The sequence below is a fragment of the Brachyistius frenatus genome, unplaced genomic scaffold, assembly GCF_029030835.1.
Source record: "Brachyistius frenatus isolate BFR_SWC_R1_liver_20210118 unplaced genomic scaffold, ASM2903083v1 Contig_25, whole genome shotgun sequence".
Taxonomy (NCBI): domain Eukaryota; kingdom Metazoa; phylum Chordata; class Actinopteri; family Embiotocidae; genus Brachyistius; species Brachyistius frenatus.
This window is the reverse complement of record NW_027210624.1, coordinates 1,097,842-1,124,184: the sequence shown is the minus strand read 5'-3', so window position 1 is coordinate 1,124,184 and position 26,343 is coordinate 1,097,842. Positions and strand designations below refer to the sequence as shown.

Genomic DNA, 26,343 nt, shown 5'->3' with positions numbered 1-26,343 from the left:
CAAACGTTATCATTATCTTCAAATAAACAAACCACTAAAGCTAACTGAACTTGTATAATAGTCTTACAATAGTAAACAAATGCTGGAACTCGGTATGTTGGTCTTAACCTACATCTGTAAGCAGATGGGGTCATAAAACCAAGAACAACAACAGAGAAACCTCAAAGACAAAACCACCAGCTGCATTTCAGGGCTATCGTCATGGAACTTTCTCACTGAAAGCATGTAAATTATATGCTTCAGGATGTGGAAGCTCAGCTGGAATCAAGGAGTGTTCATTTAAAAGAAAAGCACACCTTGTTAGAGTCATGTGGTTCTGTAAAGCAGTTCCTGATCAAAGAGTAAAAAAAAATAAAAATAAAAAAAAAAAGATAATAGAATATAATTAAACTTAGAGGAAAGGTGCACCGGAAAACCCGGATTTTTTTTTTTAAGTTAATCGCTTCATGCTGCAACTTGCACACAGAGTGAAGTCAGAACATGATACTCCATACATGAAGATTAAATCATTAATAATGTTTGTGCATTATTAAATTAAGCAAAAATAGCTGGATCGCACTTAAAATGTGACCCTCATAATCATCTTAGTGATGATTTGTGGACAAATATAAAAGCAGTTACCTTTAATGCAGACATGTTTAAATATGTGAGTATTTTAAATGGATAAATTGTCTGTCCTTTACTTGACTTAGACTTGTAAGTAAACACTTAGGGTTAATAGACTTTTATATTGCATCCTTAAGTTTTAAAAAGACAACTGAGGGACAGAGAAAAAGATCAGAATGACAGAATAGGAAGCCCTTTCAACATAACTTTTAACAAAATCTTACACCTTGTGTTGATCAAAATTCCTGAACAGTCACACGGTCATATTCTTGTTTTTATGTTGATATATTTAAATTGCAAATACACACTAAATTTCACAGAGCTGGTCCAATCTGCTGTGCTGATGTCTGTGGGTTTTGTGATCAATCTGCCTACATTTCTTTATCCAAGCAAACTAACTGCAGGTATTTACCTTTGACAGCTGATGGAAAACACCTGCTATGACATCACCGATTGGGGTGTGGCCAGATGTGCATCAGGTTTTGACATTTGAGCGACTGATTTAGAGTGTATTTACTCGGGAGGGGCCCACTCCAATGGTGCAATGTATTGAAATCTTCCTCAGTATTTGATAACAAACTGAGATACTGTGATTTGTGCTGCTCGAAATAATTCATCTTTCTTGGCTGTGCTGTCGTAATACATCAGAATACGGATGAGAAGTGCATAATTGGATCAATTAATTATTTTAGCAAACATCTGTATTTGCATGTCTGTGTAGTAACTGTGAATATCTACAGTGTGAATTATTCTTTGTTGATACATGTACAGTTTCACCAGGATCATATATCTTTCTCAAAGAGTGAGACCTGTGATCTGTGGCTCTGTGAAGCACAATCGCAGACCAAATCAAAGGCCTCGTCAAGGTGTAAATGGATTCGAAGGCACCTTTTTTGAAGCACTTCACTTATTCCTTAATTGAATTTTCCTGAGCTCATAATTTACCAGTCAAAATGCTACGGCTGTGTCTCTTAATTGGTTAAACAAGTACAAAAATAAGGCTTAAATACATGCGCCTCCAAACTGAGGAAACTGTGTAAGTAAAACCTGGCAACGGTGCCTTTCTGAATGCCAAATAGGTGTGAGCTTCAAAAAGCAAGTTAAAGTGAAGCTCTTCAGTTCTTCCTCTTCTAAAATGTAATTCAGATTAAAGTTTAAATTAATCAGCACCCCCGATTGGTGCCTTGCCAGATCTCCCCCAACCCTCCCCGGTTGGCTGACCTCTTCCTCTGGCTCCTGGGCCTGCAGGGAGTCGCTGTGGGGAGTGTCACAGTCGGGGCTGTAGTGTTCACAGTAGTCATATGCTGCTTTGGAATCAGCCACAATCAGAAGCTGCTGGATGTCACCCTGCAGAAAACAGAAAAAAAAAAAGTCAGGTCAATCATTGAAGCAGATTTTGCCTTCATGTAATTGTCTGTCAGTTTAAAAATACATATATTATTGAGGGTCATGTCTCCTCTTTCTCACACACACACACACACTGGTTAAAGTGGATTAAATGAAAATCTTAATTTACAGATGTGATCTCTGAGGTCCCACTCACTTACAGAGTCTGGCAGACTCTAACACTCTTGTATGATTAAACAGCTTGACACACACACACACACACACACACACACACACACACACACACACACACACACACACACACACACACACACACACACACGACAGAGTCCACACACACACGACAGAGTCCACACACACACGGCTCAGGGAGGAAATTAAGTTCAGACACCGAGAAAATTATTATTATCAGCGCTGGGGTTTACCTCAGGAAATCAAATAAACATGGAGCATGAAGCCAGATGTAACACCTGGCATGACCGTGTGTGTTTACAGTACAATAAACAACAACAGCGACAGCTAATAAGGGATATGGGGATATAATATAAAAACATGGTGGCAAGCCGATATTATTGTTTTAGGTTTCTCATTCCATATACTATATGTATATTGCCAGTATGATTTTTTTGCAGCTTTACACTATGACATTTGCAGCATGGGAATGAAATGATCAGGGAATAAACCAAGAACAGACCTGGGGATTTGGAATATAAAATAATTTACACGCTGTTGATCTTTAGTCTTCTTTATTTAAGCGTTACAATTTGTTTTTTTTAAATTAATTGAATTATCACCTTATTTTGAATGAGGTTTACTCTTTAGCATTTTTGTGGCAGTGTTTATTTTTCATGTTTTAAGGTCCCATATTGTACAAATTTAGATTTCCATTTTTTACATAATAAACCAGGGGTAAGAGCTGTATAAATACTGAGTCAAAACTCTCAGCCCAGTGAAATGGACACAGCCTGTATATAAAAACTGTGTTGTGTGGACTTCTGTAGGTTTATGATGTCACAAATTCTCAGATCATATGTCCACTAACAGCACAGCCCATTGTCCAACCTTTTACGTAGAAGAAAACACCAAGGTAGCAAGCTAAAAACCAAAGAAAACCTTTGGTTAGCCTGGAAATGCGCCACACTGAAAAGACGCTGCCAATCAGAATAGAGGTTTTTGGTACTTCAAAGTACAACAATATCTTCTTATGGATATCAAGACTGCAAATAAAACTCCAGAAAAGTGTCAAATATTGGACCTTTAAGTTCAACTGCAAAATATCCTGCCACAGCACACAACATTGCCCCAACTCTTTAAGAAAGAAATTCACCATTTGTTTTTCTTCTTGTCAGTTACAAAATCAGTGGAGTTCTGAAACAAACTCAGCTGCCAAAAGCTTTTATTTTGAAGACTTAGCCCAGAAAAACACGTGTACACATGGTTTCCAGTACAAAGGGTGTCAAAAACGATTGTCCTAAAATCAAGGAGCCACTAAAAATGTCACCCAGGACAAAAAACAATATTTTGAACAACAATCCCTATTACTCAATGACTTTGCCTGAAAAACAATAGAACAGTAGTGTACCAACAATGTTCTCTTGATTGTTGGGACCACAAAGCCTAACACCACTCCAGGTCAGTCTCACTTTGTTATTAATCCTACAGCCACAAAACACACAGCTCACTGCCACACAGCAAACACACTGGCGAAAGGATCTGAAGTCTGCAATTGCTTGAACTGAGTTCCGGCAGGCTGCTTGTTGAGCCTTTATACGCATTGCAAAGACAGCTGACAAAGGTTTCAAGGAGACGGAGTGATGCCTGAGCCCAGAGATAAAAAACAAAAAATAAAAAAAATCCTGATGCACTTGTGTCAGCAGGGAAACTATACAGTGGGAGAGCAGAATAAAGGATTGGCAGTGAAACACAAGAGAAATCAAGCAGGCTGAAACTTGCCATGAGAATGTGTGCGTCTATCCCCCTCGTGTAAAAAGCCCATCTATGGATCCTCAACATGTTCCTTAGTACAAACATCCATGTGCCACGGCTTGTCCCATGAGAAAACAAGCAGCGCTCCTTGAAAATTCTCTCCGTACAATCATCCATCAACATATTGTTTCACAGCTTCAGTCTGACAGTCCACAGATTCCCCCCTGTGATGGAAAAAAAAAGGGGATTTTTCTCACATATCTAACAATACAATCGTATATTATCTGTCTACAAGTTAAACACAGTGACTCTGCACACTAAACTTCAAATAGCACAACAAACCCCACCTCCTCCCTATAAACCACTACATTTAGCCCCATCCTTAAATTCCTAAATCGTATCTGATCTCATCTGTTCTGCCTAATTTGAAGTGTTTTAGTGGGCCAGTCACAACATTTCTGCTCATTGCACTTGATGTTACTGCAGGTAGTACGTTGTCAGTAGCTACACTCTTGGTTGGTGCAATGTGACAAGGACATCATCCCACTTCTACTGTCTGAAACACCCCAAACAACTGAGCTATGAGTAACAACTCATATATGGTAAGGCTTGAAATATGATGAATAAAATGCATTTCAGAAATTAGAGTTAAAATACCCACACCTTGAAATGCAACACTTACACTTCCCACTATGAACATATGAGCAGACAGGTGATTCTAAAACTTGGAGAAGTGTCATAGTTGTGAGTCAAATATTATATAATTCCTGTAAGGATACAGACATTATACAAATTACCGCAAGCCACTAAAGGTGAAAAGGGTACAAATGTTCACTAATATACTGTACATCACCCAGTTAATTACTTATAGTAAAACAACTATTTTTGCATTACCAGGCTTCTGAAATGTTGTTATGTAAATAATGCATTTTTCCTAAAGAAATATGTGCTAATTTGCATACATTCAAAGAAAAGAAATTTCAACATTGGAAAAAGGCAGGGTTCAAAATGTCTTGTTTCTCTTGACATATTAGAGTCAAAGGTTTTTACACAGGATATTTTGTTTATCTCTCTATATCACTATAGATATACTATAGATACATCCACTTTGGCCATGTTTTTAGGAATACAATTGTAATTTTTTTTTTTTTTTTTAAAAAGGAGCTATGAATGATACATGAACAAACAACTCAGTCAAACCCTTTAAAATATATAGAGGAATAGAAATGAAAAGTTTGGTGAAAGTGTGTTGTCAATTTAAAGGCTGTTTTCTCAAAATGACATTTTTTTTTTTCTCATACTCTGAGTTAAATATCTCCACCTCAGTAACACCTACATGCACCAAACTTTACAGTCTTTTCCCATCTATATCCCAAAATTCTTTACGGAGGGGTTTATTCATTCACCATTCATAGCCATATATATATATCATATTATATTGGCAAACTTTTCATGAATTTAGGACATATGTACAGATGCAAATACACAAAGTGTGGTAAAATAAACACCTTTTCTTTCCACTTGTCTTAAAGATGTTATGAAAACCAAATAGCCATAAAAATGCACAAAATTGACCAGTGAATAACTGCAGTAATGGATGCAGAGTCAAACTCTTACTTCTGGGTTATCAATTGAATAATATTGTTCATGAAGAGACCAAATTTACCTCCAAAGTAACAAACAAGACAAAGTGCTATAAACCAAGTGTGAGAATTGATGTGTGAGTCTGTGTCCATGTGCGTTTGGGGAGGCTCAACAGAAAAAGAGAGATCAAGCCTTGCCCTGAGTCAAGTTGACATGTATTACCTCATGTGTCACCCAAAGACCAACAGTGAATGCTTGAACCCTGCCTCGAGTCAGCTCTAATTAATCCACGTCTGAGAGCCACCCGTGTGCACACAAATAGGCACTGGAGACATGGTGTTCAAGCCCTAAAACTAGATCAGCACAATTATAAAACATCGAGGTGGAGAACATGTGCAATATGACGCATTCAAGGTCTGTCATGATCCAGGCACTATTCAAGATGTTCATGATGCATAAAAAAACAAAACTAAGTGTAAGCTTTAAAAGATACAAACACTTTTTAGTTGGAAGGGCTGACAGGTAAAAAAAACAAAAAACCTTTATAAACTAGATAATCATCACTATACTTGCTGAGGTATCTTATTTTCTGGTATAAATGGCACTCCCACAGACAGGTGTCTTCCTTTAACTCACCATTAACCTGTCTTCCCAAACAGAAACTCACAAAACCAAGATGAGACAGGAGAGAAACTGATGTGTACTGAGGAAGGGAGCACTGAGAGGGATCCAGAGACAGACAGGGATTTAGAGAGAGCAGCTGGGATGGTAACAGATGTTTTGTGCTGGGGAAGCACCTGGGGAGAGTTACAGCGAGGCTCTGGGCCTGTCTTCTATTGTGGACCGCTAAGAGAATAAAAAAAAGCCCCTGGCAACTTGGAGTGAAGCCAGAGCTCCACAATACACCCCTCCTGGCTACAGCATAGCACAACGCAGCACTGAAGCAGGCCCATGAGGTTGTGCGTTCATGACTGTGGGGTCAGAGGTCAATGAGGAAAAAAGAGAGAGGCTGAAAGAGAGAAGCGGGGTCAAGATCAACAGCTGAGACTTTTGAATCCTCATAGAAATCATTTTACAGCTCCATACCTGCTATATGCACTGTTGTGTTAGGCATTATTTGCACCTCACATGGTTTTAAATGCATCATTAACTTTTGAAAAACATGAAAGTGCAATAGAGTACTATTAGAAATGATGATATACAGTCAAACAAGTCACACTACAAAAATAAAAGAAGACACTGTAAAGTGTGTAAAGATATTTAATTAAGGTCTTTTAAATGAGATTAAACTCTAAAGTTTGACTGGAAAGCTGATTTTAACTCTGCACCAAACTATGATTGTTGACTCATCAAAACTAGATGTGATACAAGTAAAATTAATTGTTTTATTCAGCATTGAATTAACATTGAATTTCTTTCTTACATTGTGTTGATCACAACTAAAATGCACCTATCAGTTACGCCACTGAGTCATTTTAAATTAGTTACTTTCAGTGTGGAAAATTTTGTATCAGATAACAAAGTAGTGCAAACAGGGACAGAGTAATAGAAGAGAAATAAAACCAGGGAAATAATAGCATTTGTTGACAGTACAGAATTCGTAATGCCCTCTTTTTCGAGATGCACAATCCACCTTGACCTCATCCTGACCGCAAGGCACCATGGGATATAAATACACATGGAGGAGGTCATAGGTTACAGCAGGGCATAGCAATAGTGTTGGATTTCCACTCGCGAGTAGCTGCCCGACATGATGTCCACGTTTTGAATCATCAGTTTAGAGCAATGTTTGGTTTTGTTTTGACAGACAAATTCTTTTACATGATGTCATTACAGGCTGAACGCTGAGCATCACTGACCAAACTCAAAACCAAGTAGTCATCAGCATGGGTCCTTTGACATACCTTTGCCCACAGCAACATACTTTAACATACTCCAGTCAACTGCAATTAGACAGCTTCATAGCTACTGCCCCAAAGTCTAAAGAGTAGAATCACCTTACGATAACTAAGAAGCCACATCAAGAGCTTTGACAGCAGACACCTGGAGGATCAAATTGCTTAGAATTTTTGGAGTAGATTAGGCAGTGGCTTTATAGCCTGCTAAATAATGCTGGTAAACACAAGAAATGGAGACCGATCCAACGACAGCAGAACTTCATAGATACAATTTTCTAGAGTAGTAATAACTATAAAATGTTTTTAGAAAGAGTCAGCTCAGTTACAGACTAATAGCCATATATTTTTTTAACATGCAGCCTGAAAGGAAGTAAAAAGGAGCCAGACTGTTACCTAAAATTTGCATGTAATTAGAAAATATAAAGAAAAAATTAAACATGCCATATGCCATCTTTTATGACCAATTAACACTTGAAAGACACCGAAAGTTACTTTTTCCATTAGTAATTCAGGCTAGCAGACTCGATAAACACGATCTGTCATAAACCAACATGCTTTTTCTAAATGAGATGCAGTGCAGGCACCATGGTGCAGAGAACTCGTCCTCCAGCGCTGATACATTTTTCTGCCCAGTGAGACACTGAATAGGCAGGGGTATGCATATGTGCGTGCTGCATTGAGACAGGTAATGTCCACCAGGCATGAATAGACAGTCTCATGGCTTTGGCACTGTAGGGAGGCCTCAAGGTGGGGAGGGTGCGGAGGGAGGAGGAGGTGGCGAGCAGGGGGAGAGTATGCAGGGAGGGGAGGAGATGAGGAAATAAGGAAAGCCTGACGGGGCAATGAAAGGCTCCCATTCATCTGTGCCAGATCCCCGTGCGGCGGTGGTCGCCTCCAACCTGAGGCAGGTAGGGCATGAATAGACGTTTATGAAAAATGCAGGTCAGGTTGTGAAAACAAACCCCAGAGTTGGAATAAAGCAAATATATAATTAAATCTAGAACTGGAAATAAAAAAAACTCACCTACCACACTCGTTAAAAGGGAAGTCAAAACCTAAAGAAAGTGACGTTTTTGCCATGTATTTCTTACATTTCTAGATTTTTTTTTTTTTTTATACATTCTCATACATAATTATATTGTAATCAAATCATATCACCTGAAATCTTCTGACTAATTTTTAAAAAAGAGGAGGTCCAACATAAGGCCAGGGTGTTTCCTTCTCCTCCACTGTACTGGATATCCCAGCATGCATTGGAACCCGTGGATCTCGGAGGAGAGCAGTGACAGAGAACAGACAGGAGACCTGTTCCAAAAACTACACAGAGAAGACCCTGTTAGCTGACTTATGGCTCCTATTTTCAGCCCTTCCACGGGCCAACCTCTGACTAGACACCCTGTTTGATAGAAATGCTGGCTTCAGTGCTCCGCTCATAAATCTAATCAAAACTGACAGGGGATGCGAGGAAGAAAATCGCCTTATAAACTTTAGACCTAAGAAAAAAAATTGTGCCTGGATCCGTAATCAGAAACATATTCATATTTTTTCGATAAAGTTCAAATGCATTTTTTTGTGTTAGTTTAATACTGATAGAGGCTAAAATGTTATGATTAAACTATTTTATTAGTGCCCACTCATTTTTAATACAAATTTATTTTCTTTATATGGTGACCATATCTTTTCAAAATGCAGGTGTCTAAGAATACCAACACTTTTTTATTGAATATAATTTTTATGTCTTTCATTTAATAGTCTGACTGATGATGATGATGATGATACCGGTCTCTTTACCTAACTCTACATCATATGTCCATAGCAACACAGCAATGTCCTCATCCAAACAGCCTGAGTGGAGCACAAGGTCAGATTGGAGCAATGATGCACAGCAAAGAAGGGAAACCCTTCTGCACACTCACACAATGCTCTGCAATACACACGGCACCCTGCGTCCCCGTGGTGATGACAAGGCATGCCCAAAGAAATATGGCTTTAAGACAAAAGTAGAAGCATCAATCATTAAAACATGGTATCAGAGTAATGACTCACCATTCCCGCAGCACTTGAACAAACCAGCAGTCTCTCACAAGCAAACACAGCTCCCATATATGTTCTCAGTGAACTTTACCTCATACCAGACAACACCATGAGCGTCATGACAGCTCAGTCATTATCTGACTCTATTTACATCTGCCTGCCAGCATCAACCTCTGGATGAACTGGGTCTCAAAGCAGAATGAACATCACACTTAATGAGAGAATGGGAGAGATGCTCAAAATCCCAGAAGGTTGCCCTCAAAAATGAATATTTCGAAGTTGAAATATGCAGATTTGTATTGTTTTTATTCATTTTGTCTCCGTTATCCGGTATTAAGAAACAGTTTGGGGCAAACCTTATGTCTAATATGCATCTTTTTGTCTGATCTGCCAGGCATTGGGAATGTAGAACAGCATATGTGCCTAAATCAACACTGCATTATAATAGCTGGAGACACCAACAGCAAAATGAGAAACTCAAGAAATGCTTTACCAACACTGAGTTCACACATTCAAACTCCCAACTACTGGACTTCCCTGGCAGCCCTGGAGCTGCTGTTTGTTTAATGATAAAATCTTCTTAGACTTCTTCGATTGTTTTCTGATCAAACAGGAAGAGACGGGCTGGAAGACATTACATTTTTTTTTTCTTTTTGTGTGTGTTCGGAGGTATTAACAGCTCCGAACAGTACAGTATATTGTAGGTTTCAGTAACAAGCACAAGTTTAGCAATGTTCTAAAAAGCGCTATTTACAAGTGTCATGCCATTTCTGATAATTGGCAAATCACAACAACAACAACAACAACATAGGCTCTGTGAAAAGCAGTAAAGATTCACTTGTTTGTTTACCACAGTTCTGCGGAAGAGTTCATGGCTCCAGTTCTATCTTTAAATGAGAGTATGCTGATGATGGCTCATGGCTGAAACTCATCAGTTTTTCTGCTCACAATAAATAGTTAAATACTGATCTGTGAGTATTCTGCTCTTGTTGGACTCTCATTACAACGTGTTGTGGTTCAAGATTTGTGAGTTGTGCGTGGCATTTTTCTATATACATTATCCAGGTTTATCCTTGTCAAACAAAATCTCTCAGACCAAGGTTGCTAACCCTCTTATGAGTTACAGTAAATAGACACAAAGGAAATTAAATGTTTTCGAATTGTTGTCGGACCCTCAAACCTTGCAAATGATCTATTATAAAATCACCAATCTGTATTTTCTAGTGACAGACTTACATGAACGGATCAAAACGTTTATTTTGACAAATAACTGAAACTCAATCTATTGTTTCGCCATCTTTTTGGTCTGCTGGGACTCAGGTGATAAATATTTGTCACACATGAATATTTCACAGTTGGTCAAACACAGCCAAAGTAAGCTTCCCATTCAATATAGAGCTGTGCCATTCAACATGCAGCCACAGAATTCTTACATTCATTGTTTGAATCAATAATACGCTCCAAAGCTGCTTTCCAGATTTGATTTGTTCTGTGTGTGTTAAAGCTAAGTATTGTTAACATTTTTAAAAGGCTGACCACTGCCTATAATCTGAGCTTCTCATGCTCCAAAAACAAACTGACAAAGTTACTTGTGTGGTCACAAACAAAGAGAGGCTGAAAACCTCTGCTGGAGGACTCTGTAATCAAACTACAGTAGAGCCCCAGCAGGCGAGATAAAAGGCCTCAGATGTTTTAGATGTATGATATCTCTGTGAAGTTCCTCAAAATCATAAGAATTGGAGACTTCGACATGTGCCCTGGTTTCTATCAACTCCACATTCCCCTTTGGCAGAATCAAAGGCTGTGTCAGTGGGACTTAAACTGAAACCCCTGGATTCGAGAGAGAGAGAGAGAGAGAGAGAGAGAGAGAGAGAGAGAGAGAGAGAGAGAGAGAGAGAGAGAGAGAGAAGGAGGTTTGGACACAGTAAATACTGTTTAAAATTAATACATAATAAATAAATTATTTCGAGTGAACTGATGCCAAAGGGACACCAGCAGAAGAAAAATTGGACTACAAGCAAGTTTTTAGTCCTAGATGGTCGATGCTACATCATTTCTGATCGATATACCAAGATACAAATTAGCAGTGACACCAACAAGCACCTCAGTAACAACGGACACGTTCACACAATCCACCGCAGTGAAACATTTACCTGGAAAACTTCCTCGTCCAGAATCCTGGTGCCGAACACGGTGATGCCGTTGGTGTTGATGGAGGCGTGGTCGCTCCTGAGCAGAGGCTTGGTGATCTTCTTCTTACAGTCGACGATGATGGTGACCGTCTTCTTCTCCACGCTGATGGCCACGCGGTGCCACCTGGTCGAGGACACAAAGAGAAGAGATTAGCAATGAAGGAAGGCAAAGTCAAGCAGAATAAATGGTCGAAACTCCAGCAACACCTGCAGTATGTAGACAACGCAGGGGCAGATTTGTAAGACCAACACGTTCCGACTTGACCTTCATCAAACAAATTACAACACACACTTAAATAGGGTTGGTGTATATGATTGGTTATTCATAATTTTTTACCTTTTGGATTTCTTTCATTTGTTTCATACCCCCTCTATTGAACTGTAGTAATGTGTTTTACCTCGACCCCGATGATGGCCATAAGACGGAACGTGCGGGTCTTACAATAAAGCTGCTCCACATACTGCAAGTGTTGCTGAAGTTTTGACCACTTGTAGTTTCTTTTTCCTCCTCTGTGCACCTTGGGAGGATGTGAAGTTGTGCTAGAAACACTTATCTTGCTTCCTAAGTGAAGCAGAATAAAAGTCTCTTACTGACCTTGAGGCATTGCTAGTGCACATTGAATAATCACTGAAATCAGAGCATCATATGATATAGACAACAAGCAAAAATGAGGTCAATTAATACGATGTGCAGCAAGTGTTGGGTCAATAACTTGAAAATTTGACTGTAGACATCTTTGTGTGGTTTGATTACGTTCTAAGAAAACATTATCAGGACTTTAATCGGATTATAATCGACTTGAAATACCTCACAACGCGCCTCAAGGAGAGAGAAACTGAGAAAGCTCTGATGCAAGTCATTACAAAAGCAAATGCCCCGAGAAAACATGAGCAACCGAGTTATGTATGACATATTTTGATCGACAACTGCCATACATGCAAAGGGTTAACCGGGGTCACACGTGAGCCTGACACTTCCCTTGCCTTTGCACCATTTGCCACTGCACTTAAGGGCTATTGCATACCAGGCAGCAGTGGACCACATTCTTGCCCCCACACTTTGGCCCTGTTTAACACAGGATTACACTCATTAAACTCCAAACTTAATCCTCCTTCTGGGTTACTCGGCATGACAGACATGGTGAACATTGTGGAAAGTGTGTGTCAAGATCCGGGAAGGCCGGCCTTGCCAGAGCAGGAGACACACAGTCAAAACATTGTTCCGAGGTGGAAGATGAGACCTGGCAACGCTGAAGCTAAAGATGGCAATAAAAGAAAAGTTTATCACAGATATTTCTGATATCATATGAACTGATCTGAATGATAAATTGTGGTAGAAGCAAGAGGACAAATGCGTGGAAACGTCTCTGATCACACGGACACATTCCAGGGCAAGCAATGGAGCTTAGAGAAAAATAAACGTGCAACTCTCTCCGGGCTTAGCGCTACAGCACAAAGGATTACTTGTCACCTTATATGGCAAACACGCAAATGTTGACTTCAGTGGGTTTCAACAATTTCTCAAAGGTTTGAAGCAGGCACAATGATCAGCAGAGCAACAAAACGGTCTTTTCAGACGCATGTTTTCAGAGCTTAACTGATGGTGTGACAGTTCACTCGAAATCTTCTAAATCACCTTATGTTCCCCAAAAAAGAAAAAGAAAAGGTAATGCTCTTTTTCACCTCATCAATATCATCATTATGCCTCTCTTTTCAAGCTGAGCGTGCGCTTCTTAATACAGCCGCGGGGGATTTCAGACTGTAAGCAGGCAGAGCTTTAGTCAGCGGAGATTTAGACCTGGAAGGCATCCAGACCGAGAAGTGTTACAAATCCTCCACAGAGAACATTGTTCCTCAGACAGCAGTCTACAAAAACTACACACTGGACAGAACAGCCGACAAGACCAACACAAAGTCGGCTGGGAGCGTCTGCCTCCATGCTGAAAAGATTTTTTTAAAGGATTTCCCAAGCATCCTTCCATCATGATAACAGAGCACACACTGGATCGCATCTTAAGTTCATCTGGGTCATAACACATTGTGTCCGGGCTCTGACTTCCTTTCAAAGTTCAAAAAACAAACATGTTCGGCAAATAAAAGTAAAACTTTAATAAGACTGGAGGAAAGCACCAAACATAATATCAAATAATGCGTTTTCCCAGCAGCCTGTCTGTTTATTTATCCCCCTCTCACCCCTGCACACGAGCTCACAGCAGCTCCACCAAAGCTCTGAGTGAAAATGCTGGGATTTCTGAACCTGGGAGCAGATAATCAGGTTTATGCTAAAAGGTTAGGAACACTGTTTCTGGTTGGGTGAGATAATCCAAAAGGGGGTAAAAAAAAAGAAGTAAGTTTAGGACTGCCTCTATCCCCTCCTTTTCCTCCCTCCCACCCTCCCTCTCTAAAATAACAGAGGCAGTGAGTTCATGGATGAGGTCAGGTTGCCCATGGCAGCCCTGCTGTGCCCCAATAATCCAGTGTCTCCCCGTCTCTGACCTGTCTCTGTGCCCACGGACCCCTGAGGAGACGGATAATCCGGTGATGAGCACCTGTGGTGCAACAAGGCAAAAATCTGGGTTGTTTTCTTGCTTTTATCGAAAAGAACGAGTCAGTGGAAATCAGGAAATGTTTAGCTACTTTTAGGATAATCACAATGCCATAGAAATCCTTGTAACTCTAATACATGTTTTCATTATGGGAAATTTAATCAAAGTAAAGGACAATCCATTTCCATAGATAATCCATGTATGGATCGGTCACAAGACAAAATATACGAAATGCTGATGAGCATCAAATGATCAAAGCCTTGATATACTTCTTTGACACCATCTTACTCCCCTCCCACTGTTTTACATCCATCCCCCTCCTGAATCAGCTTGAACTTGGAGTCGGAGGGCACGCGGGTGTGTTTTGAGTGTGTGATTACGTGGAGTTCAGATTTGACATACTTTCCATCAGCGAGGTTGAGAGTCCGAAACAGCGGGTAGTCCTCGGGGGCGGGCTTGCCGGTCTGGTCCTCGTACAGGAAGACGGGCGAGCGTCCCACCTCCACGCCCAGCTGCTGGACTCCCTGCTCGTTGTAGACGGACAGCAAGAAGGACTGGAGGCCAGATTTGGGGCGCACTGTGGCCAGGATGGAGAAGTCCTCAGGGAAAACACCACCTGCACGGTCGGAGGAGGATGGGTGGGAAAGATAGGTGAATGGATTGGAGTTGATGTGACTGCGGACATTTCCAACATCAATATTTAAATATTATACCATCTATTACATCATATTTAGGCACATTTGAACGTAACAAGGCCTCAGCATCAATTTACTCTACTAAAGTAACAACCAATGACTTTTTTCAGCTTGTAAATACTTGTTTTATCACACTGAATCACTAATACTAACCTTGGTAGGTGTAATATATATAATTTCAAGCTGTATAGAAAGGGTGCCAACATTTAGCTTTTCCATGTAGAGCTAGATATTTATCCAAAAGTTTTTGGGGAGACTGAAAAACAAATCTTTTGCTCAGCTTTGCCATATTTTCCATTATTTAACGACACCAATCAAAGCAGTCATTGGTAGTTCAGATCTCTGACAGTCAAGAGGAGAATCCACCCTCCAGAGAACCTGTTTTACACATGACAGCTGATGGTTGGAGGTTCTCTTACCAGGGAATAGCTGCGTGGTGGGGGCGCTGATCTGGATCTGCTCGGCAACTCTGTACGCCGAGTCAGGCTTCGAGGCTCTTCGGTTTGCGCAAAATCCTGATGTTTTTGTCACTCCTTCGGGGTAATTTTGAAATGCTAATACTTTTAGGACATCCACTGGTTCTGCTGTTCAAAGAGGAAATAAAAAAAAGTCGTTAGGTCGTTGCAATGTTTTCTGCAGGAAATATGTGGTTCAAGGTGAAATTGGTTCATCACCATTATCACCACACTGATGACTGATTACATGGATTACTTTCCAACATGGTCCCAAGATGTTGAAAAAACAATCACATGTGTAATATAATAATAACAATGATAATAATATGGTAGCTTTTCAAAATTTCAAACATGTCTTGGCCCTTTTCCTATTAAACAAACACAAGGCAGTTATGATTCATAATATAATAATAATTAAATAATTAAATATCATAAGGATTAATAAGCAGTGTTGAAGTGTGTTATTTTGGGCAAGAGTGGAGATTCATTGGCTACAGGATGTGTCTAAATGGTTAAGTTAGGAAATGCTGCCTTGCCCAGCCTCTACAGGCTCATCTGACGAGAAATGTGGATGTCACCACCAAAAACCGAAGACCTTACTGAACAATGTGCCATCAGAGTTAGACTTCTACAACACCAGGGTAGGTTTACCCTTATAAGGCTCTTCAATCTGAAGCAATTTACATAATGTAGCTTGTGTGAGAGCCAAATGAGGCCCATGGGAAAGAATTATGATTATGCCTCCTAATCACAACACCCTCTCAGTACAAAACAGTGGCTTCTGCAGCAGTATATTGACTCCCTGTAATATGGGCCATTATGTTTTAGTATCTAAGTCCATGCACAGCACACATGCAATATATCCATGACATAGCCTATGTGACCAGTGCTATTCTATTGTTTACAGGCCACATTTTGGAGTCCAATAGACATAATAGTAGGTGGGCACTATGAGTAAAGTACAAAGGGTTCAAATCCATACATTAAAATAAAAACAGGGGCTTACTTCACAGAGCATAGCAATACCTGCTGGCAATACAATGACAGTCTATTAGATGAAATAACACGAAAAAAAAAAGAAGCATGCCAAGGGGCCTGAAAGCATCAGAAAGATTTTCTGATGGCTCCAAAGCCACTGTTTAGGTTGGCATGTCAAGGTATATACTTGGTAGGTAGGTATATACTTTATTAATCCCCGAGGGGAAATTTTTTAAGGTCAAATAACTCTCTGACTTCTTGATACAAAGGGATTTTAAATAAATGTGTCATGTCTAATCTTAAAACTCTCAACACTCCAGATATGGCAAGGAAAAGAAAATTAGGAGCCTGTTTTGTTCTGCTGGGAAAAGCAGTTGGTTTGGGGACGAATTTGTGTACTAACATGAATCTATTCCTACTGAATATAAAAGGAGCATCGCTCATACAGATGGTTTGTAGAGGATCAACTCATTATCAGTGCAGATTAGATTTGAGGTAGACTAAAAAAATATCTATAGTTGTGACTTTGTGAACCTCAAAGATTTAATTTTTATGAAAGGCAAACACAAAAGCCTTGAATGTGTATCCTACGATTTCCATGTCACTTTATTCCTCTTATGCAACACCTATAATGGACCAGATGTCCTCAACAGTGTATGCAAAGAGAGCTGCTTCAATCCATAGTAGAAAACTCCAGTCCAAAAAAGCAGACAAATCTACACAATTCTTCACAACAATCTTCCACATCTTTTCTCTGAAAAGCAACCCTGTCCCTGTAAAGAAAATCTGTATCAGATGGTCAAACTCAGAATGAAGAAACGAGCATCTTCAGTGTTATCCCGCCACAATCCAGCTCACTAGAGGACACAAAGCAAGATAAGCAAATGATTTAAAAACATCCACAAAAACCAAGAGCAAAATCAGCTGCTACGCCGTAGGAATGCCATCACTACGGACAACGTGGCCATTTTTGTAGCTTGTGAGGATGAACCGGCTACTTATTTTGGAGAGTGAACTGAGGAACTCATTGTGAGTTCCTGCAGAGCTGCTTTCAGTCCAAACTCAGGGACTCATACGTTCCAGATGTGGCAAATTTGGCCAGGCTACGACCCTCGCACAGAGGTGCAGAGAAAATGTCAATACCGGCCAACCCATTACGGCCAAATGAGTGTGCACAGATTTTTAAAGGGGAGCATCTGATGGAGCTGGTGTGTGTTTGTCCCTTGGGGCTGAGCAAACAGGCCACATGGCTAGCAGCAGAACTCAGGTGGCATGGAAGAATGGACCTTTCCTCAGTCTGGACAGTTGATCTAATAACTGAGCCTCTGCTGGATCATTCTTTATGCAGATGATTATGCACACTGCAGAGGCATGCAAGAAGGGGAGGAGCTATGACACATTGGCATTAGACACAGATGGACTGATTTGATATCATCTCTGTCATGTTCACAGGTGTATATCATGTTCCAAGAGATAAAATAACACCAGTCTTAGAAGTGAGGCCAGAAAGGTCTGCCTAGGCTCATCCTTAATCACCTCCTGTGTCAGACCGACTGATACCTTAAATCCCGCTCCCCTTTGTTATTTTCAGCCCTTAAGTCTTTAACAGGAAGGTCAAATTGGCTGGTAAACGGAGGAGGACCTTTTCACCTGCAGCTCCCTGAGACTCTAATAACATCTTCAGTCAGAGTGTCTCTCTCTCCCTCCATGTACCCCCCTCCCTTCCTCCTCCTCTCTCTCCCACTCTCCCTCTCCTTCTTTCAACTTCCACCACGCTGCCGGCTAAAACAAGACGGCTTTATGCTGGTGTCATACCAAGGAAACTGCACTGAGACACCCAGTTTTTCAAAGCATTTTTTCCCCCCACGACTTGGCTTTTCCTCTCATTAACTCTTTGGCTTCCATGTGACAATCAGAGCATGGTATCACAGTATTTTAAGCCTTTTTCTGATTCCAAACAGGTCATTTAATCACTGTAGAAGTCTGTTGATCATCCTCATTCTAAAATTTGAGTTTGGATTTGCAGGTAAAGCAAACTTCTGACAATAATGAATGCCTCTAAATTATTCTGCAAACGTGTGACCGCTTCAGCAAACAAAGGTCCGGCAAGGAGCTGATGTTCCCGCTTGAGCATATTAGGGGAGAGGACTCTGAAAATGCTAGCTTTGTCTGCTGGAATGCACATCTGAGCCCGTACCCTGGGGGCTGAGAAAACGTGTCTGTACAGTGCTAGATGGAGAGGGCATCCTGCAGAAACAGCTTCGGCTGCCATAAAGCGCTCAGAAGGAAACTGACAGGGTCTCGGAAACACTGAACCCTGGAGCAGAATACTTAAAGAGGCTGGAGTTGGTGAGATAGGGAAGGTGAGGTTTTAAGTCTGAAGTACAATTCCAGTCCATTATTGTCTAAACTGGCAATTATTTGAGGCAATCAATGAAAGCAAAAGGAGCAGCATGGAGTTGATAAATTAATAAACTATCAACCAAAAATGAATTGATTTGTGCAACATAAATCAAAACTGCTTTAACTCAAACTCTTTGTTTTACTTAACAAATTATTTGGGTAAAAGATTAGACATCCGAAAACCCCTTGGCTTAGGAACCTTTTCCAAACCCTCTACATAAGCTACATCCTATTTAAAAATACCATTATGGAGATCATGTGTATCTAACATGTCCACCTGTATCTGTACACAACAATATATCCTTACGAACTCGTCAACAGGCCGAGGTGTGAAGCCTCCTGAACCTTGTGATATGTTGCCATTTTGGCTGCGGGCTCGGCCCACCTGCAAGTCCTGCCTCTTTGAAGGGCTCCAAAATCATAGGGAAGTGCAACAAGCACCATCATCAAATAATTGCTCAGTACTTAAGTGGGGGATGCATTCCCACCGCTCACACAACACGGCCTTGTCCCGCAGCCGACCAAACATCTAAGTGCAAAGTTGGAAGTGCAAAGTTTGGGCAGGGTGAGGAGGGTGAGAAGGGTGAGGAGGGGGGAGAGAGGCACAAGCCAGCTTTTTGGGCTTTGGTGTGGACCAGGGCAGTGTGGAGATAGGGTGAACCTGCCTGACCACTTTTAGCCCCCTCCCCTCCCACCCTCTTCTGCCCAGACACACAGGGTGCTGTTGGCTCTGCATTGACAGGTCTGATGAGACCTTAATCAAAGTGTGCTTTCCTACCACATATTTATAGTTACACTAATGCTGTGCACCAATACAGTAATATAATGTCTGCCCAAAATTGCTGGGTGCCTCACAAACTGCGATTAATCATCAATCCTGCTTCTATCCTCATGAAGGTCAAGAGAAAACTACCACTATCCCACTCTACAATCCAATATGGTTTCTACCTGACCAGAAATATAAGATTACATGTAAAAATGATTGTTATTTTAAGTAAAGTCCGGAGTCTGACAAACGTCCAGTGGCATCTGGTTGAGGAAATCCACCCCGCTAACCGTGTTCATCATCCACCTAGTGGACCACGGTTCAAACAAAGAGGTCGCTTTCAGCCTAAAGGTGAATCTTAAAGGAGAAGGAGCTCTGCTGTGTTTCCTGATCTTTAGAAGAGCCCATACCAGCGGCTTAGGATGAATTTAATTAGGCGACGTGTTTCATCTTCGGGGGAGACGCCTTCCATTCATGCGTAAAAGTCGCCCGCGGTAAAATGATTGTTAATGATTATGGAGTTGTGATCAAGCAAATATATGCACTTCAAACGATTACCAATGAGTGCATGCACTTTCTAAATTGTCTTTAGAGGATTGTTTAACATTGCACTTTACTACAGTGCTGAGCTTGGTACCGTTCTGCTTCTACCTGTAAGCGTTTTGCTTTGAGGCTTCCACAAATTCAATCACACAGATATAAGGTGTAATCTCGCCTTAATGTAACTACGTTGGTTGTGGAACAGGGAATAACACATCTCACTGTGATTCAAACATTACGCTGCCGTGTCCAGGTAAGTGTGTAACTCCCCCAATCTCCATCATCAGCTACCGAGTTTTCCCATCCGGTCGGTGCTCCGTCCCCCTCTCGGCCACACAAACTTCATGAGAGACGTTTGGTTCCCTAAAAATCTTACCTGCTCTGACATTAGCAGCCTGTAGAACCAGGGTTAAAGTGATGATTGCGGTTACAGTGGAATCCATTAGCCACCTTTTCGTTTTCCACCTTGTGGACCACCTTTGCATCTCCATGATCGGGGCGCCCACAAGTGAATAAAACTTCTGGGCGACTTCAGGTAATTTTTAAATGACGTCCCGTCCACAATCCCAAATGATGAACTGTCCTACAAAAAAGCCATATGTGAGGAGTTTCAGCCTCTTCTCTCAGCCACAACGCGGCCCCGATCCTCCTTCCCAGCGCCCAGCCTTCACAGTGAAGGTAGTCGGGCTTTAACCAAAACGCACAGAGTGCAGTCGGTACACTTGGTGCGTCCACGGACAGGAGGGCTGGGCAAGCTCCGCAAACCACAGCCACGATTACAGGGGACTGACAGGGGAACCAGCCCCCGATTAGCAAATCACAGGACTGGAAATTCTCCTTCGGGTCCACCCATTTGTAATGCGCCTCTATAAATTTATGCAGAGTGCATCTGAGGAAAGAGAGAAAAATACAAGTCTCACAAAGTTTACCTGGATTGAAAGATCAAATAGCACAAATGTGGACACATTCTGATCTTATAACATCAATATTATTTCAGTACAGTGCAGTATTTATAAACCTCAATTATTATAGACCTGTTATAGCCAGGGCTGGAGGAAGTATTCAGGTCCTTTATACTTTTGTAAAGGTACTAATACCACATTGTGAAAATACTCCAATACAACTTTACCTAAGTACTATCAGCAAAATGTACTTCAAGTATCACAAGTAGATATATACATTATGCAGTAAACTCTCCCTGTCAGTGTTTTACTATTATATATGATGGCTTTTGATTAATTTAACTGTTGGATTAGCGTGCCGTTTATGGCTGCAGTCGTTTAAGGTCGTAGGTACTTATTTCAGCTTCTTTATGTACTGTTGTTACATTTCATCTGCAGTATTGCATCATATTTCATAAGATTATCATATGTTTGTATTGTTTTTTATCTGTAAGAACCATAAGTCAACCAGCTCAGATGCGCACTGGACAGAAAGTGTATGAAGTAAGTAGGGTAATCTGAAAAGTAACTTGTAACTAAAGCTGTCAGACAAATAGTAAAGTAAAAAGTACACGATTTGTCTCTGAGATGGAGTGAAGATTTCATATGATCATTTGCTTGAAATTACTGTTGGATAACCGGTAGACTACAGCTCAGTGGTGAAGCTGATACTAAAAATCTGTATAGTTTTTGAGTAGAATCACTAAGAATTGTATATGTCACCATTCAGATTATAGAAAGTACCTGAACAAACAAGTGATGAAAAATAGTGAATCTGGATGCCTCCTTTCAGGGCATAGGGATAAATGAATGTTTGTAAATTATGAACATGATGCAAGATCTTAAACAGTATTTGCTAATTTTATCATTCCTTTTCTGACACAATGTTTTGAGATAATTTCTCATTAAAATGCCAACACATACGCCATATTACAGTTTCCTTAACAGTGAATGGGTCATTGTGCTTTTAAAGTATAGCCGCACACGCTAATAGATGTGTGAATGTTCTCGGTGACTGCATGAATATCCTGAAACATGACACAATAAGGCAAGTTACGTACTTTTGGACACCCCTGAGGGGTGATTGTAGAGAGATGAAGGGTTTCAGGGTTCCTCGTCTGAAGGCCTTTTAGAAGCAGGGGGGTCACATCCTTACATCTCTTGGCTCCCTGCGGTGAAGGCATGGATCCTGACCAGCGTCTGTCTGTCAGCCAGCTCATCCTCTCCAGCCTGCCAGACTCAGCCCGTTTCCAGCCAAACAGTATCAGATGCTGTTCCTAGATGCCCAGTGGCAGAAAGCAGAGCTATTTCTCCGGGAAGAATGGATGTCTGGGCAGAGAGGGTTTCGTGCTACATCTTGTCCTAGCATGGTTCATAACGCAGGGGCAGTCATTGTAAAAGTTGGCTCTGGGGGATTTCAAGGGTTCTTGTGGAGGTCCACATCATCCCCTGTAAAATTCTTAGAGGAATTTTGAATTTTTTTGTTTTGTTCACAGGACGTGATTCAAATTAAGGAATTAAGAACTACCTGGCGTACATTTGACTTTTCTTGTTGATGTTTTCTTCTATGTGCCAATTCATTAAATGAGTCCCAGATTTAATGTTTTCTTTCGACAGTTAAGGCACGTCAAAGGAGAAGTCAGTCAGAAATCAGTGATGCAACTGAGAGATGCCAGGGTGACAGCAGCAGATGGTAGCCTCGGGGAAAGTGCAGCGTGCTCACGACTGGAAGTTTGCTCGTTTGATTTCCTGTTGGATTGGAAACATTTGGGTGATGAGTGAAACACATTCCCCCACTTCATTCAAGAAATACTGCCACAACATTCACAAACAAATAAACCACAACTCCTCTGTCAGAGGTGCAGTTTGGTAAACAGATAATTAAAGCCAACTAGTGTTAGGAAGTTGACAGGTATTTCATCTGTTGGGTGCTTTATGGCAGACCAATTCTGCTAAGTTAGTTGAAGTAACTGCAGTACTTTTAGTAGCAGTAGAAGCAACAGTTATTTCTGTAGTACTTGTAGCAGTAGTAACAACTTCTGTTTAGTAGCATGCAAAATGATGGGATATAAAAAGGTCTTGTTACTACAATTCAAAGTGACACAATAGTGAAGCTCATATTTGACACTCATTAAACAAAATTATGTTCATGTTAAGTAAACTTTAACTATTTCAGAACCAATATTTTAAGACATAATAGTCGTTAAATATATGTATAATCAGTGTATAAAACATATAGCGTGACTTCGATGTTCTCTCATGGTTACAATCAGCTGTGATTATAATCAGCCTTTGTTCAAAACTGTGAGTGTCTCCGCTAATGAGATGGCCCTAAAAACAGCACATAACCAAGCCAACAAACTGCTGCCAGAGAAGTGATGAGTTTTCTTTCTGGCACTGCGGTCGACTCATTTACTACTGCAACACTTTCACTTCGTGATTTTGTTCAATAACTGTTTAACTTTGTTTAAATTTTACAGTAAGACATAAGATGTATATGAAGACTTGGACTGCTCTGGAGTTTTAGTATGGCACAATGTTGGAAGAACGGGGCCTCGTTTTAGTTTTGGTGCACTGCTACAATTTTTAGGGAGGACAACGGGGATGTTTATCCTTCACTAACCCTAACCCACTTTTTGGGGGCCTCAAAGGGTAAAAATTGCACGTTTTTAAGTTACAATAATAACATTATGTAATTCTTATTCTAATTTAGTTTTACATGTACATACAAACTGTTGGCTGTTGCATTTGTCGGGGACATTCAAGTACAGACATTTTTCTGACATTTGCTGCATTCAAAAGAGGTCTTATTCACTGTGTACATGTGAACGGCCCCCTCTTGTGGTATTCACGATGCTGGAACTCCAAATTCTCGAAGAGCCTCAAGTTCACGAGTTGTGATGTGCTTGCTGACGTTTACAGAAATGGCAGAGGCCACGGAAGTTATTTTTCGTTGGATGTTAAGCTAATATATTAATTTTTAGTAATGTACAGTTTTTCTACATAACTTAGCCTACGTCTGAGGAAAATGTCGATATTCCCAAATGCTTCATCTTTTCCCTCTGTGCCTTTGTGCTTCCTGCATCACATTACCCGCCTGTTAGCTTGCTAAACTGTTACCCTGCGTGGCTTCATGTTGCCGTTGCCTTGCAAAGGTGTTTTTACCACTTAACCACTTGAACACCAAGCATGTAGTAGGGTGAGCACAGGGAGAATCATAGATGGCTGAGTTCCATTAAGTGTTTCCAGTCAATCATGACATTGACTTATCATTTACAAACACAGCACCTCCCCTAAGAGGAATGCAGCCATCATTAATACACCTGTGAAGGTCAATTGTGTAAGAACCACTGCTCCTCACTGGCTTATCTTTGATAAGATTCCCATAATTCTTATTTTTGCCTACCGCAACCATGAAATATGCAGAGCAAGACTTTGTACAGTTGAAAAATGAACCTGTTACTGAAAAACTACAGATCAACGTTCTTCGCCCTTTCTCGTCTTAACTAAACTGCACTGATTCTATTATATCTGCAATACTGACCCATATATCGGTCTGGGCCATTTATCGGTCAGGTTCTACTTCAAACTTTTTTTTTTCTTTTATGAATAAAACCTTAAGGAAAGCAGCTTTTACTGAGGAATGTAAAACCTCAAACAGATTAAAAGGGGTTTAATGTCTCAATGTTTTGACAATTACAAGTGCTCTGTTGTCTGTATGGCCTGGTCAGGAATGAGACCAGGTCAATAACATGCGTAACAATTCAAATGCACATAAATTTAGACTGAACACTGTATTTAGAGAGCTAAACAACCAAGTAGACCTTGTAAGAGGATGAAGAGAGGAGTGGGTCAGGTTAGATAACACCTTTTTTTTTTTTTTAACAACTATACAAGTACAAGAGAGATATCAAAAAGGTTTGCTGTGGTATTGGTGTACTGGGGCTGGGTTTAAAAGCACTAATACTTTGCAATAACAGCTCAAAATCAGTAAATCAGCCACTCAAGAAAATTTTATTTAGCAAGCCACTGCTGCTGTTTGGTAATTTGCTCAAATATGGGAAAAAAATGCAAATCTATAGTTCAGATTTTAAAGCAATTGTAACTACTCGTTTATTTTTCAGTAGAACAAATGAAGAAGGGAGGTCAATGGCATTTCAACAACAACAACAAAAAAAACAGGACCTTTGTGCTGCAGAAAAAATCGATACATAAAAAAAAAAACATGCTCGTTTTTGGGTACCGTATAAGTCTAAATGTTAAAATGAGTATAGTTGTTTTACTTGCGAGGAGTTTTACCTGACCTGGTTTGAAACACAAGCACTTTTCACAGGCAAACTTGAGCCAACCACCGGCCACTGTCTGTCACTGTTTACACACTGCACAGAGGAGAGTATAAAGAGCTCTTTCTCCACTCTCACTTCAGTCCTCTGTCTAACACAAGCGGGGAAAAAAAAGGTCCCTCACTTCGCTAACATTATTTTTGGCTGCCGCAGTATTTCATAAGAATAAATACACTCTAAAATCTTGTATCAGTTGGTATGTTTAGTTAGCAGGGGACTGAAACGCTTTCATTAGAAGCCTAACCCGATTTAGGGTAATTTGGGATAATCTGTGGAAAGCCAGAGTTTCATTTGTTTAAAGATTTCTAGGCCAAAGTTTTTGGTTTTTTGAGGGAAGGAGGGTTAATATGCTCCTTCTGCCATCCAAATGACTCTTCATTATCTTACACTGCCAGTACAACCATGTATTTTGAATGTGGTCCACCATGTAGGACACTAGAAATAACATGTAGTTATATGTCTACATCTTCAGAGGACTCATACAGGCCCAAAATATCCAATTATATAGGATTTGTGTCTGTTTGTTTCTTATTTATATCAAAGCACAGAAATATCACATAAATACTCATGTGCTTCATTTTGATCTGTGATCACATTTCTATGGGTGCATGTTTCCTCAATCGCAAGAAAACGGGCACGTTTGACAAATGAGTGGTCTCTCAAATTTAAATCTATCTGTAATTTACGATCTGTAATGGAAGTGCTCTGAAATTCTGATTTAGATATAACAATAATAAAGTTTGGTCACACAAAGTACTCCAAACATGTTTTTGTTGCTCACACTGATTAAAAATCACAGTTCCGTTTCAACCATGCTGAGTCCAAAAAAACAGGATTGAAGTTAGCTCGGCCTGGACTACAGGTGTTCATAATGGGAAGCAGCCTGATTCTGCAGCACACGAGAGACAGAAAGCGTGCAATCTTGCAGCCAGACATGCAACAAGCCATTTATATGTCTCAGAAAGTCAGGAATGTCCTTCTGTCTGAGCACATTGTAGCTGAGAGGCATAAAGTGATGGCTGCAATTGATAAAAAGTATAATTTTAAGGCGGCTGTGATGCCTCTATGTGAGATGAATTGATAATTACT

At 40.4% G+C, this 26,343-nt stretch overlaps 1 protein-coding gene across 1 annotated transcript in view; it reads right to left on the bottom strand.

Annotated features, from left to right (window-relative positions):
* Positions 1-20,618, bottom strand: part of col11a1a (collagen, type XI, alpha 1a) — an 82,873-nt gene extending 62,255 nt beyond the window's left edge. Inside the window, exons 1-5 of the mRNA XM_069697967.1 lie at positions 20,347-20,618; positions 15,248-15,412; positions 14,536-14,749; positions 11,549-11,711; positions 1,828-1,953 (exon numbers count right to left, since the gene is read on the bottom strand). Coding sequence (XP_069554068.1) covers positions 1,828-1,953; positions 11,549-11,711; positions 14,536-14,749; positions 15,248-15,412; positions 20,347-20,461 — 783 coding nt within the window. The 5' untranslated portion in view covers positions 20,462-20,618. The remainder of the gene's footprint in view (positions 1-1,827; positions 1,954-11,548; positions 11,712-14,535; positions 14,750-15,247; positions 15,413-20,346) is intronic.
* Positions 20,619-26,343: the final 5,725 nt, after the last annotated feature.